Source organism: Gastrolobium bilobum, unplaced genomic scaffold (genome assembly GCF_033153095.1).
Source record: "Gastrolobium bilobum isolate Gb01-03AN ecotype WA unplaced genomic scaffold, APGP_CSIRO_Gbil_v1 utg4067, whole genome shotgun sequence".
Classification (NCBI taxonomy): Eukaryota; Viridiplantae; Streptophyta; class Magnoliopsida; order Fabales; family Fabaceae; genus Gastrolobium; species Gastrolobium bilobum.
In genome coordinates this window covers 52503-73401 of record NW_026896031.1, presented here as the reverse complement: position 1 = coordinate 73401, position 20899 = coordinate 52503, and the positions used below count along the sequence as shown (strand labels likewise).

Below are 20899 nucleotides of genomic sequence, written 5' to 3'. Positions count from 1 at the left end.
TAATGTATGTGTTACTTCGAAAGGATTAGTCTTTGAGAATCGACGAAAGATATATTGAAAACAAAAATAAAAAATAAAATAAAAATTAAGTGCATAGAAAGTTACAAACCTTTGAATTATTAATGAAATTATGAGCTAATTTGTGACCTCAGTGCGTAGAAACAGAAGATCTGTGCTTCTTATATTAATTATTTGACTTTTGGTGAGCAAGAAACGAGAAAAATTAATTTAAAGGTATTAAAAATGTATTATTCCTGTATTACTGCGTCACGTGCAGAACGTTCGCCAAAGAAAAAAAATAATGAGCGGAACTTGTGTTTTTTTAAGTATATCTAGGCAATGGAAAGGAATATGCTACAAAATGCAACGGCTTATAAATGATCTAACTTCTTATTGGCCATTATTTTAAAAAGAACAAAATTCTGTATTTTAAAAACTAAGTAAAATTGGACATATTTCAACTGAAAAGGTAATGAAATCAATTTTTTTTAGTGCATAGTGAAATTAATTTTAATGTATTGTTAATATAAAAAGTCATTATTATTTTAAAATGTATTAAGAGATCATCTGATAGGAATGATATATCAAGTAAGTCTTAACCTTATCAAAATTATTAAAGATAAGACAAGTTATTGAACGACCATGTTAAATTATTATTTTTTTACTGTATATTTTGAATAATTTCTTAAAAGGATTATACAACATTATTCTTTTTAATAAATATCTATATTATCATAATTTTATAATAGTTCTTCTATTCGTTTACATAAAATATTTAGTTATTTTAATTTTTTAAAATAGTATATACTTAAGCTTTTTTATTTAATATTATTTTTTAAATAACCAAATAGTACATAAATTAAGAAGATATACTATTATTTTCTTTTAGCAAAATATTTTGCAAGCTACTTTTTTTTAAAAACTTTTTCTTATACTTGCTCTTGCAGGGAAACATGTATTGAGAATTACGTTTTTATTGTTCTATTAAATTAAAAGAGAATAACGTCAGTAATATTTTAAATATTAAACTTAATTGATTGTTTGAATCAGTTTTTTTTTTTTTTAGTACAAGTTTGAATCAGTTCAACTGTGAATATATTATGCTTTTAATCTGACATTTATAAACCAATCCAGTTCAAACTCTTGTAAGTACAAGTTTTAGTTTAATTTTTAAAACGTTAAATATAAGAACAATATAATATAAGTTTTAGTTTAATGGTTAAGATTTAGAAACAAGAGATAGTAAAAAAAAGAGGTAGTAATTATAGTCTTTTATGGACGATATAATAGAAAATAATACACAATTTTTTTTTTGATAACTTAAAACACAAAAAATTATTTATATATTTATTTTCACGTAGAAAAAGTAGTAGTTGTTGTTGTCCATGTTTTTTATTTTATTTTTCGTGAGATGAGTTGAAGAGGCACAAACAAGGGAAAAATAAACGAACGCAAAGACAAATTGTCAACGCCGAGTGGCCTCCTCTGCTGTGCTGCGTTATCTCTCCAATTGCAACCTGCAAAATCTCAAACTCCAAAACGACATATCGTGATATCAAATCGAAAGTGGCCCAAAATTTCTGGTCTATCTCTCGTTGGGTCCTCCACTACTTCCTTCCTTCTCTCTCTCTCTCTCTCTCTCACGCGCTTGAGCTAAGTGCTACAGATTAGGGGAGCAGAGAGCAAATCGACCACACCGCCAAACACACCTTATTCTGAATTTGAATTGATTTGACTGAGTTGACTCGATGTCTTCCAATTCCGATTTGGTGCGCACCATTGAATCGGTTCTGGGCGTTTCACTTGGCGATTCCGTTTCCGATTCGTTGGTTCTGATCGTGACGACATCCGCAGCCATCATAATTGGGCTTTTGGTGTTCTTGTGGAAGAAATCAACGGATCGGAGCAAGGAGTTGAAGCCGGTGATAGTGCCTAAGTTGTTGGTGGACGATGAAGACGATGATGTTGACGTTGACTCCGGCAAAACTAAGGTTACTGTTTTTTACGGTACTCAGACTGGTACTGCTGAGGGCTTTGCTAAGGTATATTTCGTTTTCCATGTTTCGCGCATCCTTGTTTTCCGCTTGTTTCTTTTCTCTGTGTTGATAATATGTTGGAGGATTGTTTCTAGGTATGGTCGAATCGAATGCGCTGGATTTTAAAATAAATAAAAAATAAATTTATTCTTCTAAAAGAGAGAATATTGTTCTTTGGGTTCTTTAACGTAGTTATAGCTTATAGTTTGTTTATTTATCGTTGCTTTATTATGATTGTCTGATTATTCTTATTCTAATTTTTTTTTGAGAATATACTTTTCTGTATGTCTAAAATGTTTGCCAAATAATAACATTACAGTTTTTCGTGACTGTGAAATTGAATTTGCTGAAGGAAGAAGATATCATAGTTTTAACCCTGGGCCATAGTGATGTTTATGGTGAAACTATTACTTTTTGACAGCTCTTTAATGTCAAGCAACCCTGTGCTTTTGTATAATGTCTTCATTTTGTTATATTAGGGCTTTTTGGAAACACCCAGGAGTGAGGATGTTGTTGATGACAATTTGAAAATAATTCCTTTTAGTCAAAGGCGCCAAAAAGTAATGCTAAAGGTGCTGAGGTTAGGTGCCTGAAGGGGTCAGTGCCTCTTGCTGGTTGAGACACTGCCTTTTTAATGAGGCGCACACCTCTGGTGCTTCAGGCGTGCCTTTTTATCGATACCTGTAGAAAATCCCAAAGGTTCAGCCATTTAACTTGTTAACTGTTATATTAGACAGTGTAAAATAGTCAAAATGTTCAATAATGTCAATCATTGGGACTCATACCAGTTAGCAGTTTAGGGTTTTGTGAAATAAAAATGTTATGCTCGAGCAGTTAAATAATATGGGAAATTAATTCAAAATTGTCAAATACTGTAGTGTTTTCTTCTTTTTCTAATGTTAACACCTTTCTTGAGTGAAGTTTTTCCTAATGTTAACACTTTCCTTTTCTAATACTGTAGTTGGCCAATTGTGAATATTCTAAATTTAGCTAGAAATGATTGCAGCTTATGCTACTGTACTTTGTGTAAAGATAAAACTCTTTCCATCCTTTCCAGAATGCTTGAAATGGTCACTCCAATTTAATCCCTCTTGCCTTTAAATTTACTGGTTGTCATGTTCAAGTGTTATATAATTACTGTGCTTTTTTTTTTTATAGGCATTGGCAGAAGAGATAAAGGCAAGGTATGAAAAAGCAGTTGTCAAAGTTGTTGACCTGGTAAGTTGGATTTAAACAAAATTTTGGCAATCCCTCCATTCTGATTGTAGATTTTTGGGCCACTCATTTTTTTTAAATGTTAGATTTCTCGCTAGGGGAGTTCAATTTGTAAAATATAGCTTTGGCTCAAGTGTCTGATGTATTTAATTTGAACTAGGATGACTATGCAGTGGATGATGATCAATACCAGGAGAAGCTGAAGAAAGAGACTCTTGCATTTTTTATGCTGGCAACGTAAGATTCATGTACATAAAATGGTTGAAATGCATTTTATTCATTTATTTATTGTAATATGTGGTGGATATGATGCATTTGGACTTGACATGGCAGTTATGGAGATGGAGAACCAACTGACAATGCTGCAAGATTCTACAAATGGTTTACTGAGGTTTGTAGTTATATAACTTTTAAGCAAATCCTAGATTAAGGTCTTTCTCTCTCTCATATTTCTATCATGGCTTTCTTAAAGTGATTATAAGATTTATTTTATTTATTTATTTATTTTTTTGGGGGTGGGGTTAATTTTAGGGGAAAGATGAGAGGGGCACCTGGCTTCAACAGCTCACATATGGAGTTTTTGGCCTAGGTAACAGGCAATATGAACATTTTAATAAGGTAAATCAGATGATTTTATTTTTGTTAAGTTACAAAAAAATTCATTATCTGATTCTGATGTTTTTCTTTTGAAACAGATAGGTAAAGTTGTTGATGAAGATCTTAGTGAACAAGGTACGTGATTTCATCACCTGTATTTTCCCAAGTATTAAATTGGATAACTGCTCCATTGTATTTGCACAGTATCATTTTTTTATTAATTAAAACTGATGATCATGATATCTTTTCATTTTTGTCATTTGTGCATATGATATTTTTTTGCTTTATTTCACCCCTCCCCCAAAAAGTTAATATATTGTTCAACTTCCTTTTGTTCAACTTCTAGAAGTCTAACAGATGAAAATATTTGTTGAAACTTGCATAAAATACTAGAGGTCATTTGTTAGGCAATCAAATTATTGTATCTTGTCCAGATATATGAAGTGTACACTCTAGCCTGCACATACATTGGGCTAATGGAATTTAATTACATAATTCTAGTTTGTTTACAACCTAAGAGCAGACTATCATGTGAAGTTTTATATACTTGCAGATTTATATTTAATGCTTTTAATTAAGTCAGATGAATAGCGAGTAAAAGCATGTATCTAAGTTCTGAAGTTTATATATATGACTTAAGAATAGTGTTAAAATAGTTGTTGACTTTGCATAAATATCTTATATGTAGTGTTGTGGTTGCTGCAGGTGCAAAGCGTCTTGTTGAGCTTGGACTAGGTGATGATGATCAATCCATTGAGGATGATTTTTCTGCCTGGTAACCATAGTCCTCTTGCTTGTACTATCCATCTATCAAACAGTGTGGCTGCTGCTATTTTGGCACTTCAAACATTGTTTTTGCTGTGCAGGAAAGAATCTCTGTGGCCTGAGTTGGACCAGTTGCTCCGAGATGAGGATGACGTAAATACTGTGTCTACTCCCTATACAGCTGCTATTCCTGAATATCGAGTAGTGATTCATGACCCCACTGTCACATCATCCTATGATAAACACTTCAATGTGGCAAATGGGAATGCTGTGTTTGATATTCATCATCCTTGCAGGTGCTTGGATTGGAGTTGTACTTACTCATTTTATGACCATTCTTACTAAACAAGGCTAAAACAAATCTGTTTCTTTTCTTGAAGGGTGAATGTTGCTGTTCAAAGGGAGCTTCACAAACCTCAGTCTGACCGATCTTGCATACATTTGGAGTTTGATATATCAGCGTCTGGCATCACGTAAGTTAGACTGTGTTTTTTGACAAAGAACCATATAATTTTTTTCTTAGTGAACAAGAAAAAAAAGAACAACAACATTGGTCAATTATAATTATTTTGTTTCTTATTGACTTTAAAAATATTTTGTTAATAATTATCTTTATACAATTTTTTTATACTTATTTTAAAGATATTACATAATTATTATTTCAACAATTGAGTCCTGGTGGGATATAATTATTATTTCAATTGGTCATTCTAAGAAACGGTTAACTGTTGGTTTTATAGATAAAAAAGAATCTAAGAAACAAATTTTATCTCTGATTTTCCCCCTCATTTCACAATTTTCAAGTACTGACTGGGAAGCTGTGAAATTCTAGAAGGGTGAGATTCCCTGAGGAATTTATTGTTAATGATTTCATCCGTACAAAAGTGTCAAGATGTTAAGTGTATGAAGCATTTCATGGATTTAAACGCATGGCAATCTTGTACAGATTGAATAATAAAAAGTTGTGTAAGTTATCAATAATTATTTATGGTTTGATGTTTTATCATCTCAAAGTAGATGGCAACTATCATATCCTGTCCTAATTACCCGATACTGTTTAGCTAATCTGTTGATGGCTTTTGTCTGATCTTTCCCAGATATGAAACTGGAGACCATGTGGGTGTTTATGCTGAGAACTGTAATGAAACTGTTGAAGAAGCTGGGAAATTATTGGGTCAGAATTTAGATTCGCTGTTTTCTCTTCATACTGATAATGAGGATGGCACTTCCCTAGGAGGTTCTCTGCTCCCTCCTTTTCCTGGTCCGTGCATGCTGCGCTTTGCATTAGCACATTATGCTGATCTCTTGAATCCCCCACGAAAGGTTTTTATATGATCTTCACTTCATGTGCTTACCATTTCCTTCTCTTTTCTTATTATGTACATAATTGGTTTGACTCATTATAAGAGTGTGTTTCAGTTGGGATTTGTCCTTGTTTTATTTTAAAAAATGAGGAAATAGTTAGCATGCTTCTCTTTCAGGCTGCTTTAGTTGCATTAGCTGCTCATGCTTCTGACCCTAGTGAAGCAGAAAGGTTAAAGTTTCTCTCATCCCCTCAGGGGAAGGTAAAAAAAAAATTGCTCATACTGTTTCTGTCTGTTGTTTTCAAGTCTGATTTATCTTCCCCCCTCCCTTTTTTAATGATGGTTTTCAATTTTTGGTTTCCAGGATGAGTACTCTAAATGGGTAGTTGGAAGCCAGAGAAGTCTCCTTGAGGTGATGGCTGAATTTCCATCAGCAAAACCTCCCCTCGGGGTGTTTTTTGCTGCAGTAGCCCCTCGTTTACAGCCTCGTTACTATTCTATTTCATCCTCTCCTAGGTGATTTTCTTATCCTATCTAAAATATGTAAATGAAGCTTTATAATATAATTGGCCAAGAAATAATATTGCATTATTTTGACTGTTCAGGTTTGCCCCACAGAGGGTGCATGTAACTTGTGCCTTGGTGTATGGTCCAACTCCCACTGGAAGAATTCACAAAGGAGTATGTTCAACCTGGATGAAGGTAGCAATTTGCAATTTGATACCCTTCTCATGCAATCAAATTCTCCCTGTTTCTACATCTTGGACCCCCCCCCCTCTCTCTCTCTCTCTCTCCCTTCTTCCCCTCGGGTGTAATACCTAGTCATGCTATGCTATATCTAACTTAACTTTCTAATGAATGATCAGAATGCTATTCCCTTAGAGAAAAGTCGTGACTGTAGCTGGGCTCCTATTTTTATTAGGCCATCAAATTTCAAGCTACCAGTTGATCATTCAATTCCCATTATTATGATTGGACCTGGTACTGGCTTGGCACCTTTCAGGGGATTTTTACAGGTATGTGAATATGTTATTGATATGTATAGTTTTCTATTTATTTATTTTTAAATGAGATTGTTAGATAGTGACAAAATAGAATGAAGAGGAGGTTGGGGGTAGAATAGGAAGTGAAATATTGAAGAGAAAAATTGGCATCAAATATGTAATTATGTAATAATCAACCACAATTTTGTACCAGAATACAAAGTTCCTAATTTTGATACTGTTATGATCAGAAAGCTCCATTTTGCAGTCTTTGGGCTTGTTTGCTGTGTTGTGAAATCAACATCATGTACTTATAAGCCTAAAAAAAAGGGATTTTTTTTTTTAACTTTTCAAGATACAGAGCTAAAAGTGTTTTCAAGCAACGGTGGTGCTTTTCATAGGAAGCAAAAGTGGAAGCAGTTTTTTCTTTAAATCCAAATTGTTTCTTTTTCATAGTGCTTTTATAGAAGCATTTTATGATATAAACAAAATTATATAAAAAAATAATTTCACAGCCTTACCAAACAGGCATGTAGTTTATTGGAAAACCCTAACTTTTAGCTAAATTAATAATTAATAAACCCTAAATTACAAAATTGTTAATCAAATCCCTTTCCTGATTGACATGATTCAGTGAAATGAAATTATTATTATAAGCATCTACTTGTTCTTAATTCTTCCTTTATCTTTGATTTACCCAGGAAAGATTTGCTCTCAAAGAGGATGGTGTTCAACTGGGTCCTGCATTACTCTTCTTTGGATGTAGGAACCGTCAAATGGTAAATTAATTGCTCAATGCAGTTTCAATCCAAATTGACTTTCAGACCAACGATCTTTGTGTTCAACTTGGTCCTGCATTTCTCTTCTTTGTGTAGGATTTTATTTATGAGGATGAGCTAAATAATTTTGTGGAACAAGGTTCTCTGTCAGAGTTGATAGTTGCATTCTCTAGAGAGGGGCCTGAAAAGGAGTATGTTCAACACAAGATGATGAATAAAGTAAGTTCTAGTAGTGGCCTAGTATGGAACGAATGTTACTAGATAAATTATTTATTGCATCAATTTTCATATGTGCAGGCAGCGTACCTGTGGAGTCTGATTTCTCAGGGAGCTTATCTTTATGTCTGTGGTGATGCCAAGGGTATGGCCAGAGATGTTCATCGAACTCTTCATACCATTGTCCAGCAGCAGGTTCTGATTGTCTTTCATCATCCCTCTCTCTTGCGGAATACATGAAAGTGTCAACTTTTCTTGTTCCTTAACATGCATAAAGATTATTGATTTCAAAGAACTGAATCGTGTGAGAAAATAAAAGCAGAGGTTTTTGTATCTTCTGCTTAGGCCTCTTTTCCTGAAACAGATTCACATTAATAATATTGCTCAGCAGTGAGTATAATAGTATATTTATGTGATTGTGGAGGTGATTTGCATCGTACCTGATGTTTAGGCTTTTGTTTTCGGAGTACAAATACAGATATTACTCTCTGTTTGGTGAAAATTTCAGTATTAAATTATTCAGCTGTGTTTGCGCTTTCCAATAGACACCAAAGCTCTTTGGCTTTTAGGTGAAAATTCTTAATGAATTAGCTTATTAATATGAACTTGTACAGTTCTGTCATTTTCTGTTGGGATTACTATCCTTTTGTTGGAGTGTTTAGTATTTCAAATGTGGAAGGAAGACTAGAACATTCTTCTACGTGTAGGCATGTGAATATTTCAACAAATTTGTGTTTGGAGTAAATAGTCACTTCTTTCTGGCAACTTCTTGAGAGTGCTTTTAGAAAACACAAAAAAATAAAATTCGATTATTTCCCATAATATAAGTGTTCCCTAAAAAGCACCAAAGTGGTTTTTACCATATAGTGGTAGAGATTTAAAATTGGGGAGTTTTTTGGTGCAATGACACTGAAGAAACTGTTGGACAAATCAATAGTATGCTTGCTATTGAAAGTTTGAAAAAGGTTTTTATTTGAGATAAAAAAGGATTTCTTCTTCAGCTTCTTTTTTATGACTCCACGACTTTGTGTCAGTTTTTGTTTGCGGTGCCTTTTTGTAAGAATTCTCTCTCCCAACAAAAAAGGGCTTTAAAAAATGATATCGAAAAAACTATCTACTGTAACTTCGTTCTATCCTTATGCATATTACACATGCATGTATGGGTATGATTAGTTCCCTCTTCTTTCCTTTTTAGCTTTAGCTTTCACAACTTGAGTATGTGAGAGAGGTGCTTTGTCCACCTACGTATTTCGTTTGCTGATTCTGTCAGACTTGTATATGCTGTGTTTACATTTATAGTGTTTTTAGTATTTCTAGGGATCCGACAATGTCAATCTTCATCTTTAAATTACACATCCTTTTAAAGTCTTTTTGCAAAGCACATAATTTGCGGTACTGTATTTCTTCTGACTCTCCAATCCAACGTGTATTTTATGTTGCAACAGCACATATACTCCATACCTAATTGTATGAAACTGTCTTAAAAACCATGTTTCTGGATTGAAATTTCAGGAAAATGTGGACTCATCAAAAGCAGAGGCTATGGTGAAAAAACTTCAGATGGATGGACGTTACCTTAGGGATGTCTGGTGATTTTTCTGATTGTTCATATGTTAAATTCAAGATTGGCTGAAGGATATTTTTGAGATTAATCACTGCTTTTACGGAATTTTGGGACACTGACGGTGGAGGCTAAACAGGTTTCCTTGAGAAGAAATGATTTTCTGAACATTTGTCTTTTTCTTTTCTGTTATCTTTATATTCTCTTATTATGATAGGTTAGAGCCCTTCGGACTAGGATTATTTTTAGGGGACTGTATGGTAGTTAGTCTCAGAGATCGGTCAACAACACATACAGGTTACAGTGGATGGTCATGTATTATTAAGTATAGGAATTGGTAACGAATAATTATTTTATTAATGAAACTTGTGTATTTTTTAAAGTACAGTTGATGTTCAACACTGTATCTTCCTGCGTTGGAGACAAGTTTGTTTGAAGAGTAAATACATTTTTCGGTTCTCAGCAAATTTCACGATACCTGCTTTAGTCTCTAGTAAATAAAAAAGCTATTCGTGGTTCCTAAGAAATTTAAAGTGGACTCATTTTAGTCTTTTTGAGGGACTAATGTGAGTCTTTTTTGAATTTATGAGGGACTACGATTTTAACTAAATGGATCCATTTTGAATTTTTTAAGAATCACAAATAGTCTTTTTATTTGCTATGGATTAAAGCGGACACTGTAAAATTTGCTGAGGATCAAAAAGAATATTTACTCTTTAAATATTTTGAGTGTAATACCTTAAAATCTTCATCTTACAACTGTGCATGATGTTTTAAATTTTCATTTTGTATATATCCATAAAAAAGTATTTCTTTATCGTAGTAGCTTGTACGATTCACCGTGTTTCAAATTTTAGCTATAATGTGAAAAGCGGGAGCAATAAAGCAAGGGAAGCCAGAGAGACTTTTCCTTCTTAGGGCAGCGAAGTTTTCCAAATCAATAGCTACTACAACTGTGGAAGCTATGCGACTTTATCGGTGGAAACTGGAAAGACTTTGTAAAAAACTGCATGAAAAAGAAAGCTGAAATCTCAAGATCAATTAACAGGTTTTTCGAATTAAACTGAATTTCTCACAGAATTGAATTGAGTTGATTTAAATCGATTTGGTTTAAAGAACTGATTTTATTTTATTTTTATTTGAACCAGTTCAGTTAAGTACGCAATCAGTTTATTTGAATTCAAAACCGATTGAGTTTGATTAATTGAAAAACTAGTTGGCTGTGGGAGGCCAGAACGATTTTTTTATAAACAACCCAACTGCTTTCAAATCAACGGTTCTTTTATGGTACGACCGCACCTCGCCTTTTATTTGTCCTTTTCTTTTGTGGATTTTTTTTTTTTTTTTTGAATTACAATGAGAATTGAACAATATACACACTACATTACACACCCGAAAGGAGGATGAGCATTAACGGTTGTCGCTCTCTAAATTTTTATTTTTTAATTTTATATATAAAGTAATATTTATCTAATATTCAAAGATTATTAACACTAATAGTTAACCTTTCTCTAACAAATACTTATAACAATTAGTCAATTCTATTATTATTAATAACACTTATAATTTAATATTTTATCTTCGCCCCATTATAAAATTTCTGGTCCGTCACGGACGAACAAATATATAATGGTCCAGAATCATTGGTCCTCCATAAAGAGAAAGGGAAGAAGAGATGAGAGAGAGAGAGGAAGAAAGAGGAGAGAGAGGGACCAGAAAATTTATTTCCTCACGGACGCACACATCCTACACTTTTCTTGGGTTTGATCCGTTATAGGTTTTTTTTTATTTTTTATTTTAAGAAATCCGTTATAAGTGAGTGAACTCCAATATGGTCCAGATCAAATGCAATATTGTTTTTACATTTTTTTTTAGTTTCTTCAAAATATTATGAATAGCTGAAGACTAATTTTTTCGGGTTTTGCTTTTATTAACAAAATATTTTTTATAAACATGTGACCAAAAATCGAACCTACCAACTATTCCGCGATTTGTCAATATTTTTACATGTCTTCTAAATGTGAAGACTTACGCTTACAAAGAATTAATTCATGTGTTTTAATTGATTTCGTTTTGTAGTATTGTTGAATCAACGAAGAGTATTGAAGACTAATATAGATGAGAAGATTTATTTTCTACTGTATTCACAGTTTTTTTTTTTTTGGTAGCATATTTGTTTTTTTTTTTTCATTTGCCTTTGTAGGGTGCTGTTCAATGTGCTTGATAGTATTGAGCACAAGAACTTTGACTCATTTTTTGATCGTTTCTATTTGGTAAGACAATATGCATCTCATTATTGTTCCTGTTATATGGATTGCTGTATGATGAGTCTCCAATTTACTATGTGTTAAGGGTGAATATGAGCATGAAATTGATTTAAAAGTAATTAAAAGTTATGAAAATTATAATTAAATTATTATTTTATTTTCAATGATATTCTCATAAGATTTCTTTTATTTTGCAGTAAATTTCAGCTCAATAAAAAGATAAATTGGAGAGATTAGGTGGAGTTGTTTTGGATTTCTGAATCATTCAAGATCTTATCAAATCTTTGTTTGAATATTTTTAAGGAAAGTTTCCATTAAATAAAAAAAAGAATATTTGAAGGATTGTATCAAAGATATAATAGGAGATTCTAGTGAAGATTTCATTGAATATATTATGGAAAATTAAAATATATGGTTTGATTCCTATAAAAAGGCATCTCTTAGAAACACAAATTCACAATTCGACAGAAGAAGGAGGAGAACACCAGATACTAGAGTCGTAGATTTCAGAGAGAGAGAGAGAGGAGGAAACACAAATTCACAATTCGACAGAAGAAGGAAGAGAACACCAGATACTAGAGTTGGAGATTTCAGAGAGAGAGAGGAGTTTGAAGGAGACTGAACAACATTGATTCTTCTTCTTCTTTATGATTTCTTCTTCTTTTTGTTTCTTTATTTTGTTTAAGACAATTATGTCTAACTAATTTTCTTTTGTAGTTGAGATCATAAATCCAATGTGAATCCTTTATATGTTTTAAATTATTTTTATAATTGTTTTAATTTAATTAGTTTTATTCTACCTGAATGAATTTTTTTCATAACCATTTTAGAATTGATCGCTCTATTATAGGGTTTTGAAGGTTAGAACTCACAATAGAGATATTGAGGTTTTAATTCTGACAAGGGAAACTTACATAGATTGCAGAAGAATCACTAGGACACTGTGTTCTAGTTGGGTTAAAAAGTTGAATATACTAAGACATTATGGTGTAATTACTTAATAAGGAATAAATGAATTGTCTGAGTTAATCAATTAATTAATTATAAGAATTAATTTAGGATTATAAGGGAGGATCGGAGGTGAAGTACATCATGGCTCAGTTTCTTTATCTTAGTTACTCATACCTTCTTTTATATTTATCTTATTACTATTTTTATATTTAATTCAAAAATTATTGGCTCAATTAAATTGAATTATCCAAATTAGAGGGAATAGTGAGAATAATAATTGATGCATTAATCCTCGTGGGAACGATTTTTTCTCATCACTTTATTACTTGGATCGATCGGTATACTTGCCGATTTCGCAACACTCTATATGAAGATATCTTATTATTGATTGAGCGCATCCATGACTGGTAATAATTGTTTTGGATAATATTGAGCGCAATAACTTTTCCTCATTTTTCGATGATTTCTCTTTGGTAGGACAATCTGTGTATCATATTTTCATCACTTTTGATGCTGTATGCATTGTTGTAGGTGAAAATAATCAATTATAGAGTACATAATTAATTTTTATTTGCATAAAATACTGACACACGGTTCTTTCTTTTAGTGATTAACCAACGACAGACCTCAACAAAATTTTGATTTTTTTTTCTCCACGGGTATTGCACTGGTATTTTTGGATAACAAAATCAAAAAATATTGAATCAGTATAAACTGAGGCGTGAGAATTGAGATTGCATAAATATATTACCAAAAAATAATACAATTATAAAAGTAAAATAATAAAATTCTAATTAATTGCACTGGTATTTTTGTTATTTTTTTATGCTTTACGCCTTTGCTCGTTATTCCAATCCAAACAGGGTTGTCCCCAGTTTTTATTTTAAGATAAATAGAATTAATTTTACAAACTATTTTTGCTTATAATATTTTATAATATATTTTTATTATTAATTTTTATTAATCTAATAATCATAATTTATTAAGTTATATTTATTATTTAATTATAATTTCAATAAATATAATTTAATAAATTATAATTGTTGAATTGATAAAATTAATGATGAAAATATAAATTATAAAAAATTATAAATTTTTTAGATCACGGACACGATCCGACACCTTCGGACAAGCGTCCGACACGCGGTCAACTCTCTAACACGCAGTCAATATTTGGAGACACGCGGTCAACATTTGGGGACACACTCGGATACGCTCGGACACACTTTTTTTTTAAATCTTAATTTTATTTTGTTAATTAAATATAAAAGAAATAATTTATAAATTAATTTTTTTCTGTTATGAAATTTGACTTTAAAAATATGAAAAATTACTTATATTTATATTTATGTTATGAAATTTAAATATTTGATTAGTTATATGACTTATTATGGACTCTTATATGTATTAAATATATATTATATTATATATATTAAATTTTTTATTTAATATCAAAATATGTCACAACTTATTAAAATATGATATTTTTTAAAATTTGTCAGCGTGTCGTGTCGCGTGTACTATAGTTTATATATATCATGCCCCAAAAGGGGTGTGCAACTGTGCATGACGGTACTATTAAGCTATAATCAATTACTCCACAAACTCAGCTGGCAACTGGCACAATCTCAATCCTCTGTTTGATCTCCACCTTCAGTTTCATTCTCGCTCTCCCTCACTTCTTATTCACTGCACGTCACAACCTCTCTCCGATTGGCATCGTTTTTTCCTCCATCAATCTCTCTCTGATTAGGAGTTTTCTTTCTCTTTCTTCCTAGGGTTTAGGGTTCTTCTTCCTCCAATTTGCTCTTCCTTCCTCTTCAACCAAGACATGACAATGCCGGAACAGAAGAACAAGAAGGTCTCCTTCACTGAGGAAGATGCTGCTGCTCTCACGCTGAGGTCTCTCTCTTTATTATTATTATTATTTTCTTCCTAATTTTGTGTTGTAGTATGAGCTGTGTGTGCCTTGGGGGTTTTAAGGTGATTTTTTTTTTTTTTTTTTTTGAGTTGTGTAGGTATGACGAAACCACAGTGTTAACGTTGCTTCAGGAAGTGGCGAATTATCCTTATTCGAAGATTGATTGGAATGATTTGGTCAAGAAAACCTCGACTGGGATTTCTAATGCCAGGGAGTATCAGATGCTGTGGCGTCACTTGGCTTACCATGATGCCTTGGAGGAAAATTTCGAAGACGGGGCTGAACCTCTGGTCTGCATCACACTCCTTACTTCTGAACTCTGCTAATTATGCTGATATATTTAAGTAAAACATTGCCGATTCGGAGTTATTATTTCTTCTACTGTTTGATCAGCGGACAATGATCACCATATTATTATGAGATATTGCAATAATTAAATCTGAAATAAGTTTTCCAGGTGTATATGTATGTTCACGCAATGTTTATCCGTGACCATGCTATTTTATGCATTTAGTTATGTACTTATGCTGAATTTACTGTTCATTTCATTTGAATAGTTTAAGAAGTTTTTTTTGTTTGCCAAGCACGATGTGTTACACCAACATCCAAATACTTATGAAGCTTTAATGGTTACTTTAGCAACCTAAAAATTCTATTAGGTGCTAAATAATGAAGAATTAAGTGTGATAACTTTTTTAATATGCGATATCATTCAATTTTACATGCTTTTGAAGTCTAAAATGCAATCAGGTTTTAGTTAATATTAAAAGACATTATCTCAAGGCATCGTACTGGCTGAAATTTTAATGCATAAAAATTACTTTTGATACTTTTTTGGTTCAAAATTTGTGTTAAATGTATTTATTAACGATCAAGCGGTAACTCAACCAGTGATTATAGTTGAGTATGTCAGCAACATGGATAAAATTAGAGAGCGTAGGGTTAGGGCAATATTTGTACGCAGTCTTATCCTAAAATCAGCAACATGGATATTTGCAAAGAGACTATTTTCCGGATTCGAACTCGTAACTTTTCAATTACAAAGGAGCAGTTTTACTACTTCTAGGCTCGGCCTCTTAACATGGATATTCACCGTGGCAGAAAATAATAAACTTGTCAATTATCTGTATATTATTTTAGGCATGGCCACTGGTTACCTGTATTGCCATCTTTACTCTTCAAATTGCTATTCTCAGATTAGTTTTGCAAAATCTGATGTGCTGTCGTTTTTTCATTGAAACTTGTTCTTAGATTCCTTGATTAGGGTTGTAATTTTTTGTATTCAGACTTATTTGGAGTCTTACTTGCAGGATGATGATAGTGACCTAGACTGTGAAATGGAAGCATTACCCCCTGTAAGTGTGGAATCTGCATCGGAGGCTTCAGCATGTGTGAAGGTGATAATACTTGCCCCAAATTATTACATTCTATCTGAATATGTTAGGCCTTGGGTTCATGCCTTAGCTAGTTACATCTTACTTATTTGATGATATATGATTAGACTTATATTCAAATGAAATAGTATTACGGGCACATTTTCCAATTTTTTATTTATTTATAGCAAACATTCTAATAGAACTACACATTTAATTTTGCAAATTACTTTCTGATTGTGGGAAGCTTTATAATTATAGTAACAAATACGACTCTATCAGATTAATATTCAACTGCGAGATGGCTGACCTTTGCCAGACAACTATAGGACTAGAAATGCTGTATGGTAGTGAATGCTAGGCAGTAAAGTGCCAGCAAGAGGGGGGAAAATAAGTGTAGTGAAGATGAGAATGCTGAGGAGGTGACATGAAAAAGATGAGATTAGGAATGAATGTACATGAGAGAAACTTGATGTAGAGCTATAAAGGAGAAAATAACAAGATGACAGAAAGTTACCTAAGGTGGTTTGTGGTCACATGAGAAGACCAGTAGAGGTTCCATTGAGAAAAGTGGATCTAGTGAAAGATAGTTTGATTAAAATGGGTAGAGGAAGACTTGACAAAGTATTAGAAGAAACCGATAAAAAATATTTTGCTTTAAATGGTTTTACTGAAATTTTGGTTTTTGATAGAGCCCAATGATGTTAATTTATCCAAATATATTACCCCCATATTGTGTAGAATAACTGAATTCTCTTTACAGTTTCAATGTTTAAAAGTGTTTTTGGGAAATTTTTTTCCATCAGGTAATGATTGCTTCTCGTACGCTAAGTGAATCTACCCCTAGTAGCTCAACAATTGAGGCTCCATTGACTATAAATGTTCCAGTTTGCCATTCATCTAGGACTCCTAACGAAAGTTCACAGCCCAATAATTTGATGCAAGGTTCAAACATTATTTTCCCCGTTACTGTTCAGAGGCAGACACTGCCAACTGCATCATCAACAGACGGTATAGAAACCAAGGGATCAGTTGGTGGCAACATGGCTTCAAAAAGAAAAAGAAAAGCATGGTCAGAGGAAGAGGACATGCAGCTACGAGCTGCTGTTCAGAAATGGGGTGAAGGGAATTGGGCAACCATGGCAAAAGGAGACAACTTTCCTATTAAGAGAAGTCCTACACAGTTGGCTCAGGTGGTTTTCCTAAAAAAATTTGAATTATGTGACCATTATCCACTCTTATCATTAATATGCATGTGAATATTTCATTGATGGTCCATGTAAGGCAACATGTTCATCATTAACCCTTTTGATTAGTAGTTAGAAGTATTTGCAAATGACGTCCATCAGGGTGGCGAAGAATAGTGTAAGAACAGTGTTAGAGACGAGAAGATAATAAGGGGTTAAATTCTTCAAAGTTATGTTCTTTATTTTAAAATCAGTTACATTTCCCCCCTTTAATATCACTTTCTGTAATGTGTTTGTGTTAGCACACTTGGTGGTCTAGCCTAGAACAGTACCTTTTGGCAATTGTAATTGATGAAGTATGAAGATCCTGGGATCCTGCGTCATATAATCTATCAAGTTTAGTTTGTCTTGGACCTTGCATATCACCAATATCTATTATATGTACTTCAATGCATTATATTTGGATATCAGTCTGGTTTTCCCTAAAATTCAAAACTAAGTTGAAATTATTGTATGATCCCTGAGGTTTTAGTCTTGTGCTTGTTCCTTGTAGTGAGTTAATTGAAAACCTCATTCTCTTTTAAGTGGATACTTTTAAAGCAATCAATTTGTTAACCATGAATGTTTATGAAAATTCATTCTGGTTTATGTTATCACACTGATTATTTCAATAATAATGGTAGGCATTGTTTGAAGTAAAATATTGCTAGGAGGTCATAATCCTTGGTATCCTATAGATAGATTAACCACTTGACTTAGATGCAAATAAATTATCTTTGTTTAGCTGAAATCTTATTCCCTCATCAAACGTAGGAGATCTATATCAGCCAGCTCTATTGTTGGGAGATGGTACTTTAGCTTGTTTGTGCAGCTATTAGAGTTGGGTCAGTTCAAAACTGACCATTTTTGGTGTAATTGTACATTATGTATTAAGCGTGTCATCCATTCCCTCCTCTATTCTAAAAGGATGAAAGGAAAATTGTCAGTGGAAAGAGTATGTATTTTTGCATGACACATGATGCTTGTCTTTCTGTGGATGTTATGTTTGATTGGAATTTGGTGACTGATGGCATTGAAATATATTTTAATCCGTTGTCATCTAGTCAGGTCAGGATGTCTGGGTATCACCCAGTTTTCCCGGGTTCAAATCCCGGCAACGGAGTTTTACATGTCCAACTCTTCAAATAACTTCTCATATGGAAAGTCTTTATGTGATGCTTAGATCTTAGTAAAATGAATCTGTATTAAGTGTTTTGTGAATATTAATGTGATTTAATAATTGTTCCATTTTACCTGTATTGTTATTTACTTTTTGTGCTACATATTGTTATGGGTTGTCAAAATACTTCCAGAGGTGGAGCATTTTACGTAAGAAAGATGGCAGTGCCAATTCAGGAACCATCTTGACCAGCACACAATATACTACTGCTGAACAACTGGCAACTCGTCATTCTTTATCCTTAGCCCTTGATATGCCATTCAAAAAGTTAACTGCTCCTGGAATGACTGATCCTGGTAATTTGTCTTTTGACTCTTTCATGGTTTATTTTAATTTAGTTTCATGCTAATCAAATACCTGAATTTGCTATTTTTGTGTGTTGATATTTTTTCCTTTTTTTTTGTGTTTTCTGAGTCCCTAACTATCAACTGAGTCTCATGTTCAATGATTCTCAACATTACTTTAAGTGGCTCTGGTTAACGGATTAGCTTAGTGGCTTTCCTAATTTTTCAAGACTACCAGATAGTATTGCTTTTTTCACTTCATGTGTGTCTTCTGGCTGCATATTATTAATGTATCATAGTGGCTTTTCTAATCTCGCTTCGTAAATGAGGGCGAGCTTGAGCAATAGTAATGTTGTTTTTTTGTGATTGAAAGGTCACAGGTTTGAATGTAAAAAATAGTCTATTTGCCAAATGCAATGGTAAGACTGCGTATTATTGACTTTCACCTTTATCCTCGCAGGGTCACGGAGCCTTGAGCTTTGGGCTTTTTTTTTCCTTTTATATTATATGATCCATGTTCATGAAAAGAGACATTGCTGCATAAAAGAAGACAAAAAATAGGAAAAATGAAAGATATAACAAGAACACCAGTTAGGAACAGGAAATTGTCTTGGCGAAAAATCACTCATAAAGTCAAATGAAGAACATTGTCCTGAACACAAAATAGAGCTCTTTGGAAAAGTTTTTGTTTATTTATTTATTTGTTTTGAACTTTTTATGGCTTTTAAAATGTGACTAGCATAATGAAATTTTTGTTTTTTTTTTTTAATTTTGTTAATTCTTAGTTAAAGAATTATTTATTTAATTATGCTTCAAAAGTATAGGATGGTGGCAATATTGATACATGAATCTTCTTGAGAATGTGCTGTTTATAACTCAAGACATTTGAATAATTTATGGTTTACATAGTTGCAGCTAGGACATCCACATCAATTAAAAATCAAGTGCAAACTTGCAATGCCACAGAAGGTTCAACGGTTCACAACAGCTTTGTACCACCATCTCAGCATCCATCTCAACAAGCTTTGCTGGGATCTTGTGGTTCCTCTGCAAAACCTAAATTAGTCTCTGGAAAATCAATCCCAAAGTGTAATCCAATGCCAAATACTTCTGTAAAATCTACCACAGTTGTTTCCCCATTAAATACTGGATCACAACATAAGGTTGCTCAAGCAAGAAATGTTATAGTTACAGGCAACTCTTTGACAAAGACATCCGTGTCTGGTGGCTTGCCTAACAACCCAAAGGTTCAATCAAATGTACCTTATGTTTGCACCAGTTCAACTGCTGCTTCTGCCCTTGCTGTCATATCTCCTGGATCATGCTCTAGTACAGTAAAAGGCGCCTCATATAAGGTGGAGAATTCAGCTACAACTTTGTCTCGACATGACAAATCAGTTACCTCTGTGGTTGAAGAAGTTCCATTGAAACAAGTTAATCCCACAGAAAAATTTAAAGCTTTTAATACTATTCCTACACCAAAAGAGATGGTGCAAGAAGATGAGAATTCTACATTTACTGCTGAGAATCGTGTCATGGCAATAGATACCAAACTGGATAAGGGGAGTATAGATTTTGATAAAGTTAAGAGCGTGTCTCTTGTGAAAATTACAAGTGAGGATATTTCCGAAGATAAAGCAGTTCCACAAAATCTAGGGAAATGTGAAGAGACAGGAGCGGTTAAGAATTCAAATTTTACATTCAGTATGGAAATTAATGAGAATAACAACCTGGACAAGGGGAATCAAGATTTAGACCATGATAAGAGGACAAATTCAATTAATGGAAGTTCTGACAATCAGAACATGAACGTGAACCAGGTAAATTTGGCAAGTGTGGTATTAGATGAATGCAGTCAAGGTCTGGAATTGTCAAGTTAGTAACAACTGGTTGTGATGTTGACTAATATATGTAAATGAATAGTTTTTTTTTTTTTTTTTAATTCCAAAAGAAACTTGCGGTGGAATTATAAGTATTTTTAAGAATTTGTGGAACATTGATACGTTATAGTATTTTTTTTTTTAAAAAATCTTGCTTAGCAATTAATATATTTTGATGTCTTACAAGTTTTTACTAGATGAGTTGTAGAATGATTTTTACAAAATGTCTTTTTCCCAGATTTAAAATTTAATTTTTCAATAATTGCCTTCCCCAATAAATTTTGTTATTTATTTTATTTTATTTTTTTCCCAGATATAACAACAATCGCTTTTTCATTTTAAATTTTCTAGACATAGTTGG

General features: G+C 32.8%; 2 protein-coding genes across 5 annotated transcripts; both read left to right on the top strand.

Annotated features, from left to right (window-relative positions):
* The first annotated feature begins 1434 nt into the window (after positions 1-1434).
* LOC133297377 (NADPH--cytochrome P450 reductase) lies at positions 1435-9843 on the top strand. 3 transcript variants are annotated; one of them, XM_061496501.1, is made up of 18 exons: positions 1435-2042; positions 3195-3242; positions 3412-3488; positions 3585-3646; positions 3790-3869; positions 3947-3983; positions 4554-4623; positions 4715-4909; positions 4994-5086; positions 5711-5936; positions 6095-6178; positions 6282-6433; positions 6523-6619; positions 6784-6933; positions 7602-7679; positions 7776-7898; positions 7977-8090; positions 9408-9843. In XM_061496501.1, the coding sequence occupies exons 1-18, from the start codon at positions 1749-1751 to the stop codon at positions 9486-9488; spliced, it is 2061 nt and encodes a 686-aa protein (XP_061352485.1). In that variant the 5' UTR covers positions 1435-1748; the 3' UTR covers positions 9489-9843. The 3 variants fall into 3 exon arrangements, with proteins under 3 accessions (XP_061352485.1, XP_061352483.1, XP_061352484.1); XM_061496499.1 differs by having other exon boundaries at positions 3195-3254; positions 3585-3642; positions 3783-3869; XM_061496500.1 differs by having other exon boundaries at positions 3195-3254.
* Positions 9844-14268: 4425 nt separating this feature from the next.
* LOC133297384 (uncharacterized) lies at positions 14269-20708 on the top strand. 2 transcript variants are annotated; one of them, XM_061496511.1, is made up of 6 exons: positions 14269-14576; positions 14693-14885; positions 15906-15992; positions 16775-17161; positions 18508-18670; positions 19574-20708. In XM_061496511.1, the coding sequence occupies exons 1-6, from the start codon at positions 14506-14508 to the stop codon at positions 20536-20538; spliced, it is 1866 nt and encodes a 621-aa protein (XP_061352495.1). In that variant the 5' UTR covers positions 14269-14505; the 3' UTR covers positions 20539-20708. The 2 variants fall into 2 exon arrangements, with proteins under 2 accessions (XP_061352495.1, XP_061352494.1); XM_061496510.1 differs by having other exon boundaries at positions 19568-20708.
* The last annotated feature ends 191 nt before the right edge of the window (positions 20709-20899 follow it).

Coding starts and splice junctions, on each gene's coding strand:
- LOC133297377 (XM_061496499.1), top strand. CDS start 1,749: ATGTCTTCCAATTCCGATTTGGTGCGCACCATTGAATCGGTTCTGGGC. Junction 6,434..6,522: donor TCTATTTCATCCTCTCCTAG/GTGATTTTCTTA, acceptor TTGACTGTTCAG/GTTTGCCCCACAGAGGGTGC. Junction 6,620..6,783: donor TATGTTCAACCTGGATGAAG/GTAGCAATTTGC, acceptor ATGAATGATCAG/AATGCTATTCCCTTAGAGAA.
- LOC133297384 (XM_061496510.1), top strand. CDS start 14,506: ATGACAATGCCGGAACAGAAGAACAAGAAGGTCTCCTTCACTGAGGAA. Junction 14,886..15,905: donor AAGACGGGGCTGAACCTCTG/GTCTGCATCACA, acceptor TCTTACTTGCAG/GATGATGATAGTGACCTAGA. Junction 17,162..18,507: donor GTCCTACACAGTTGGCTCAG/GTGGTTTTCCTA, acceptor AAATACTTCCAG/AGGTGGAGCATTTTACGTAA.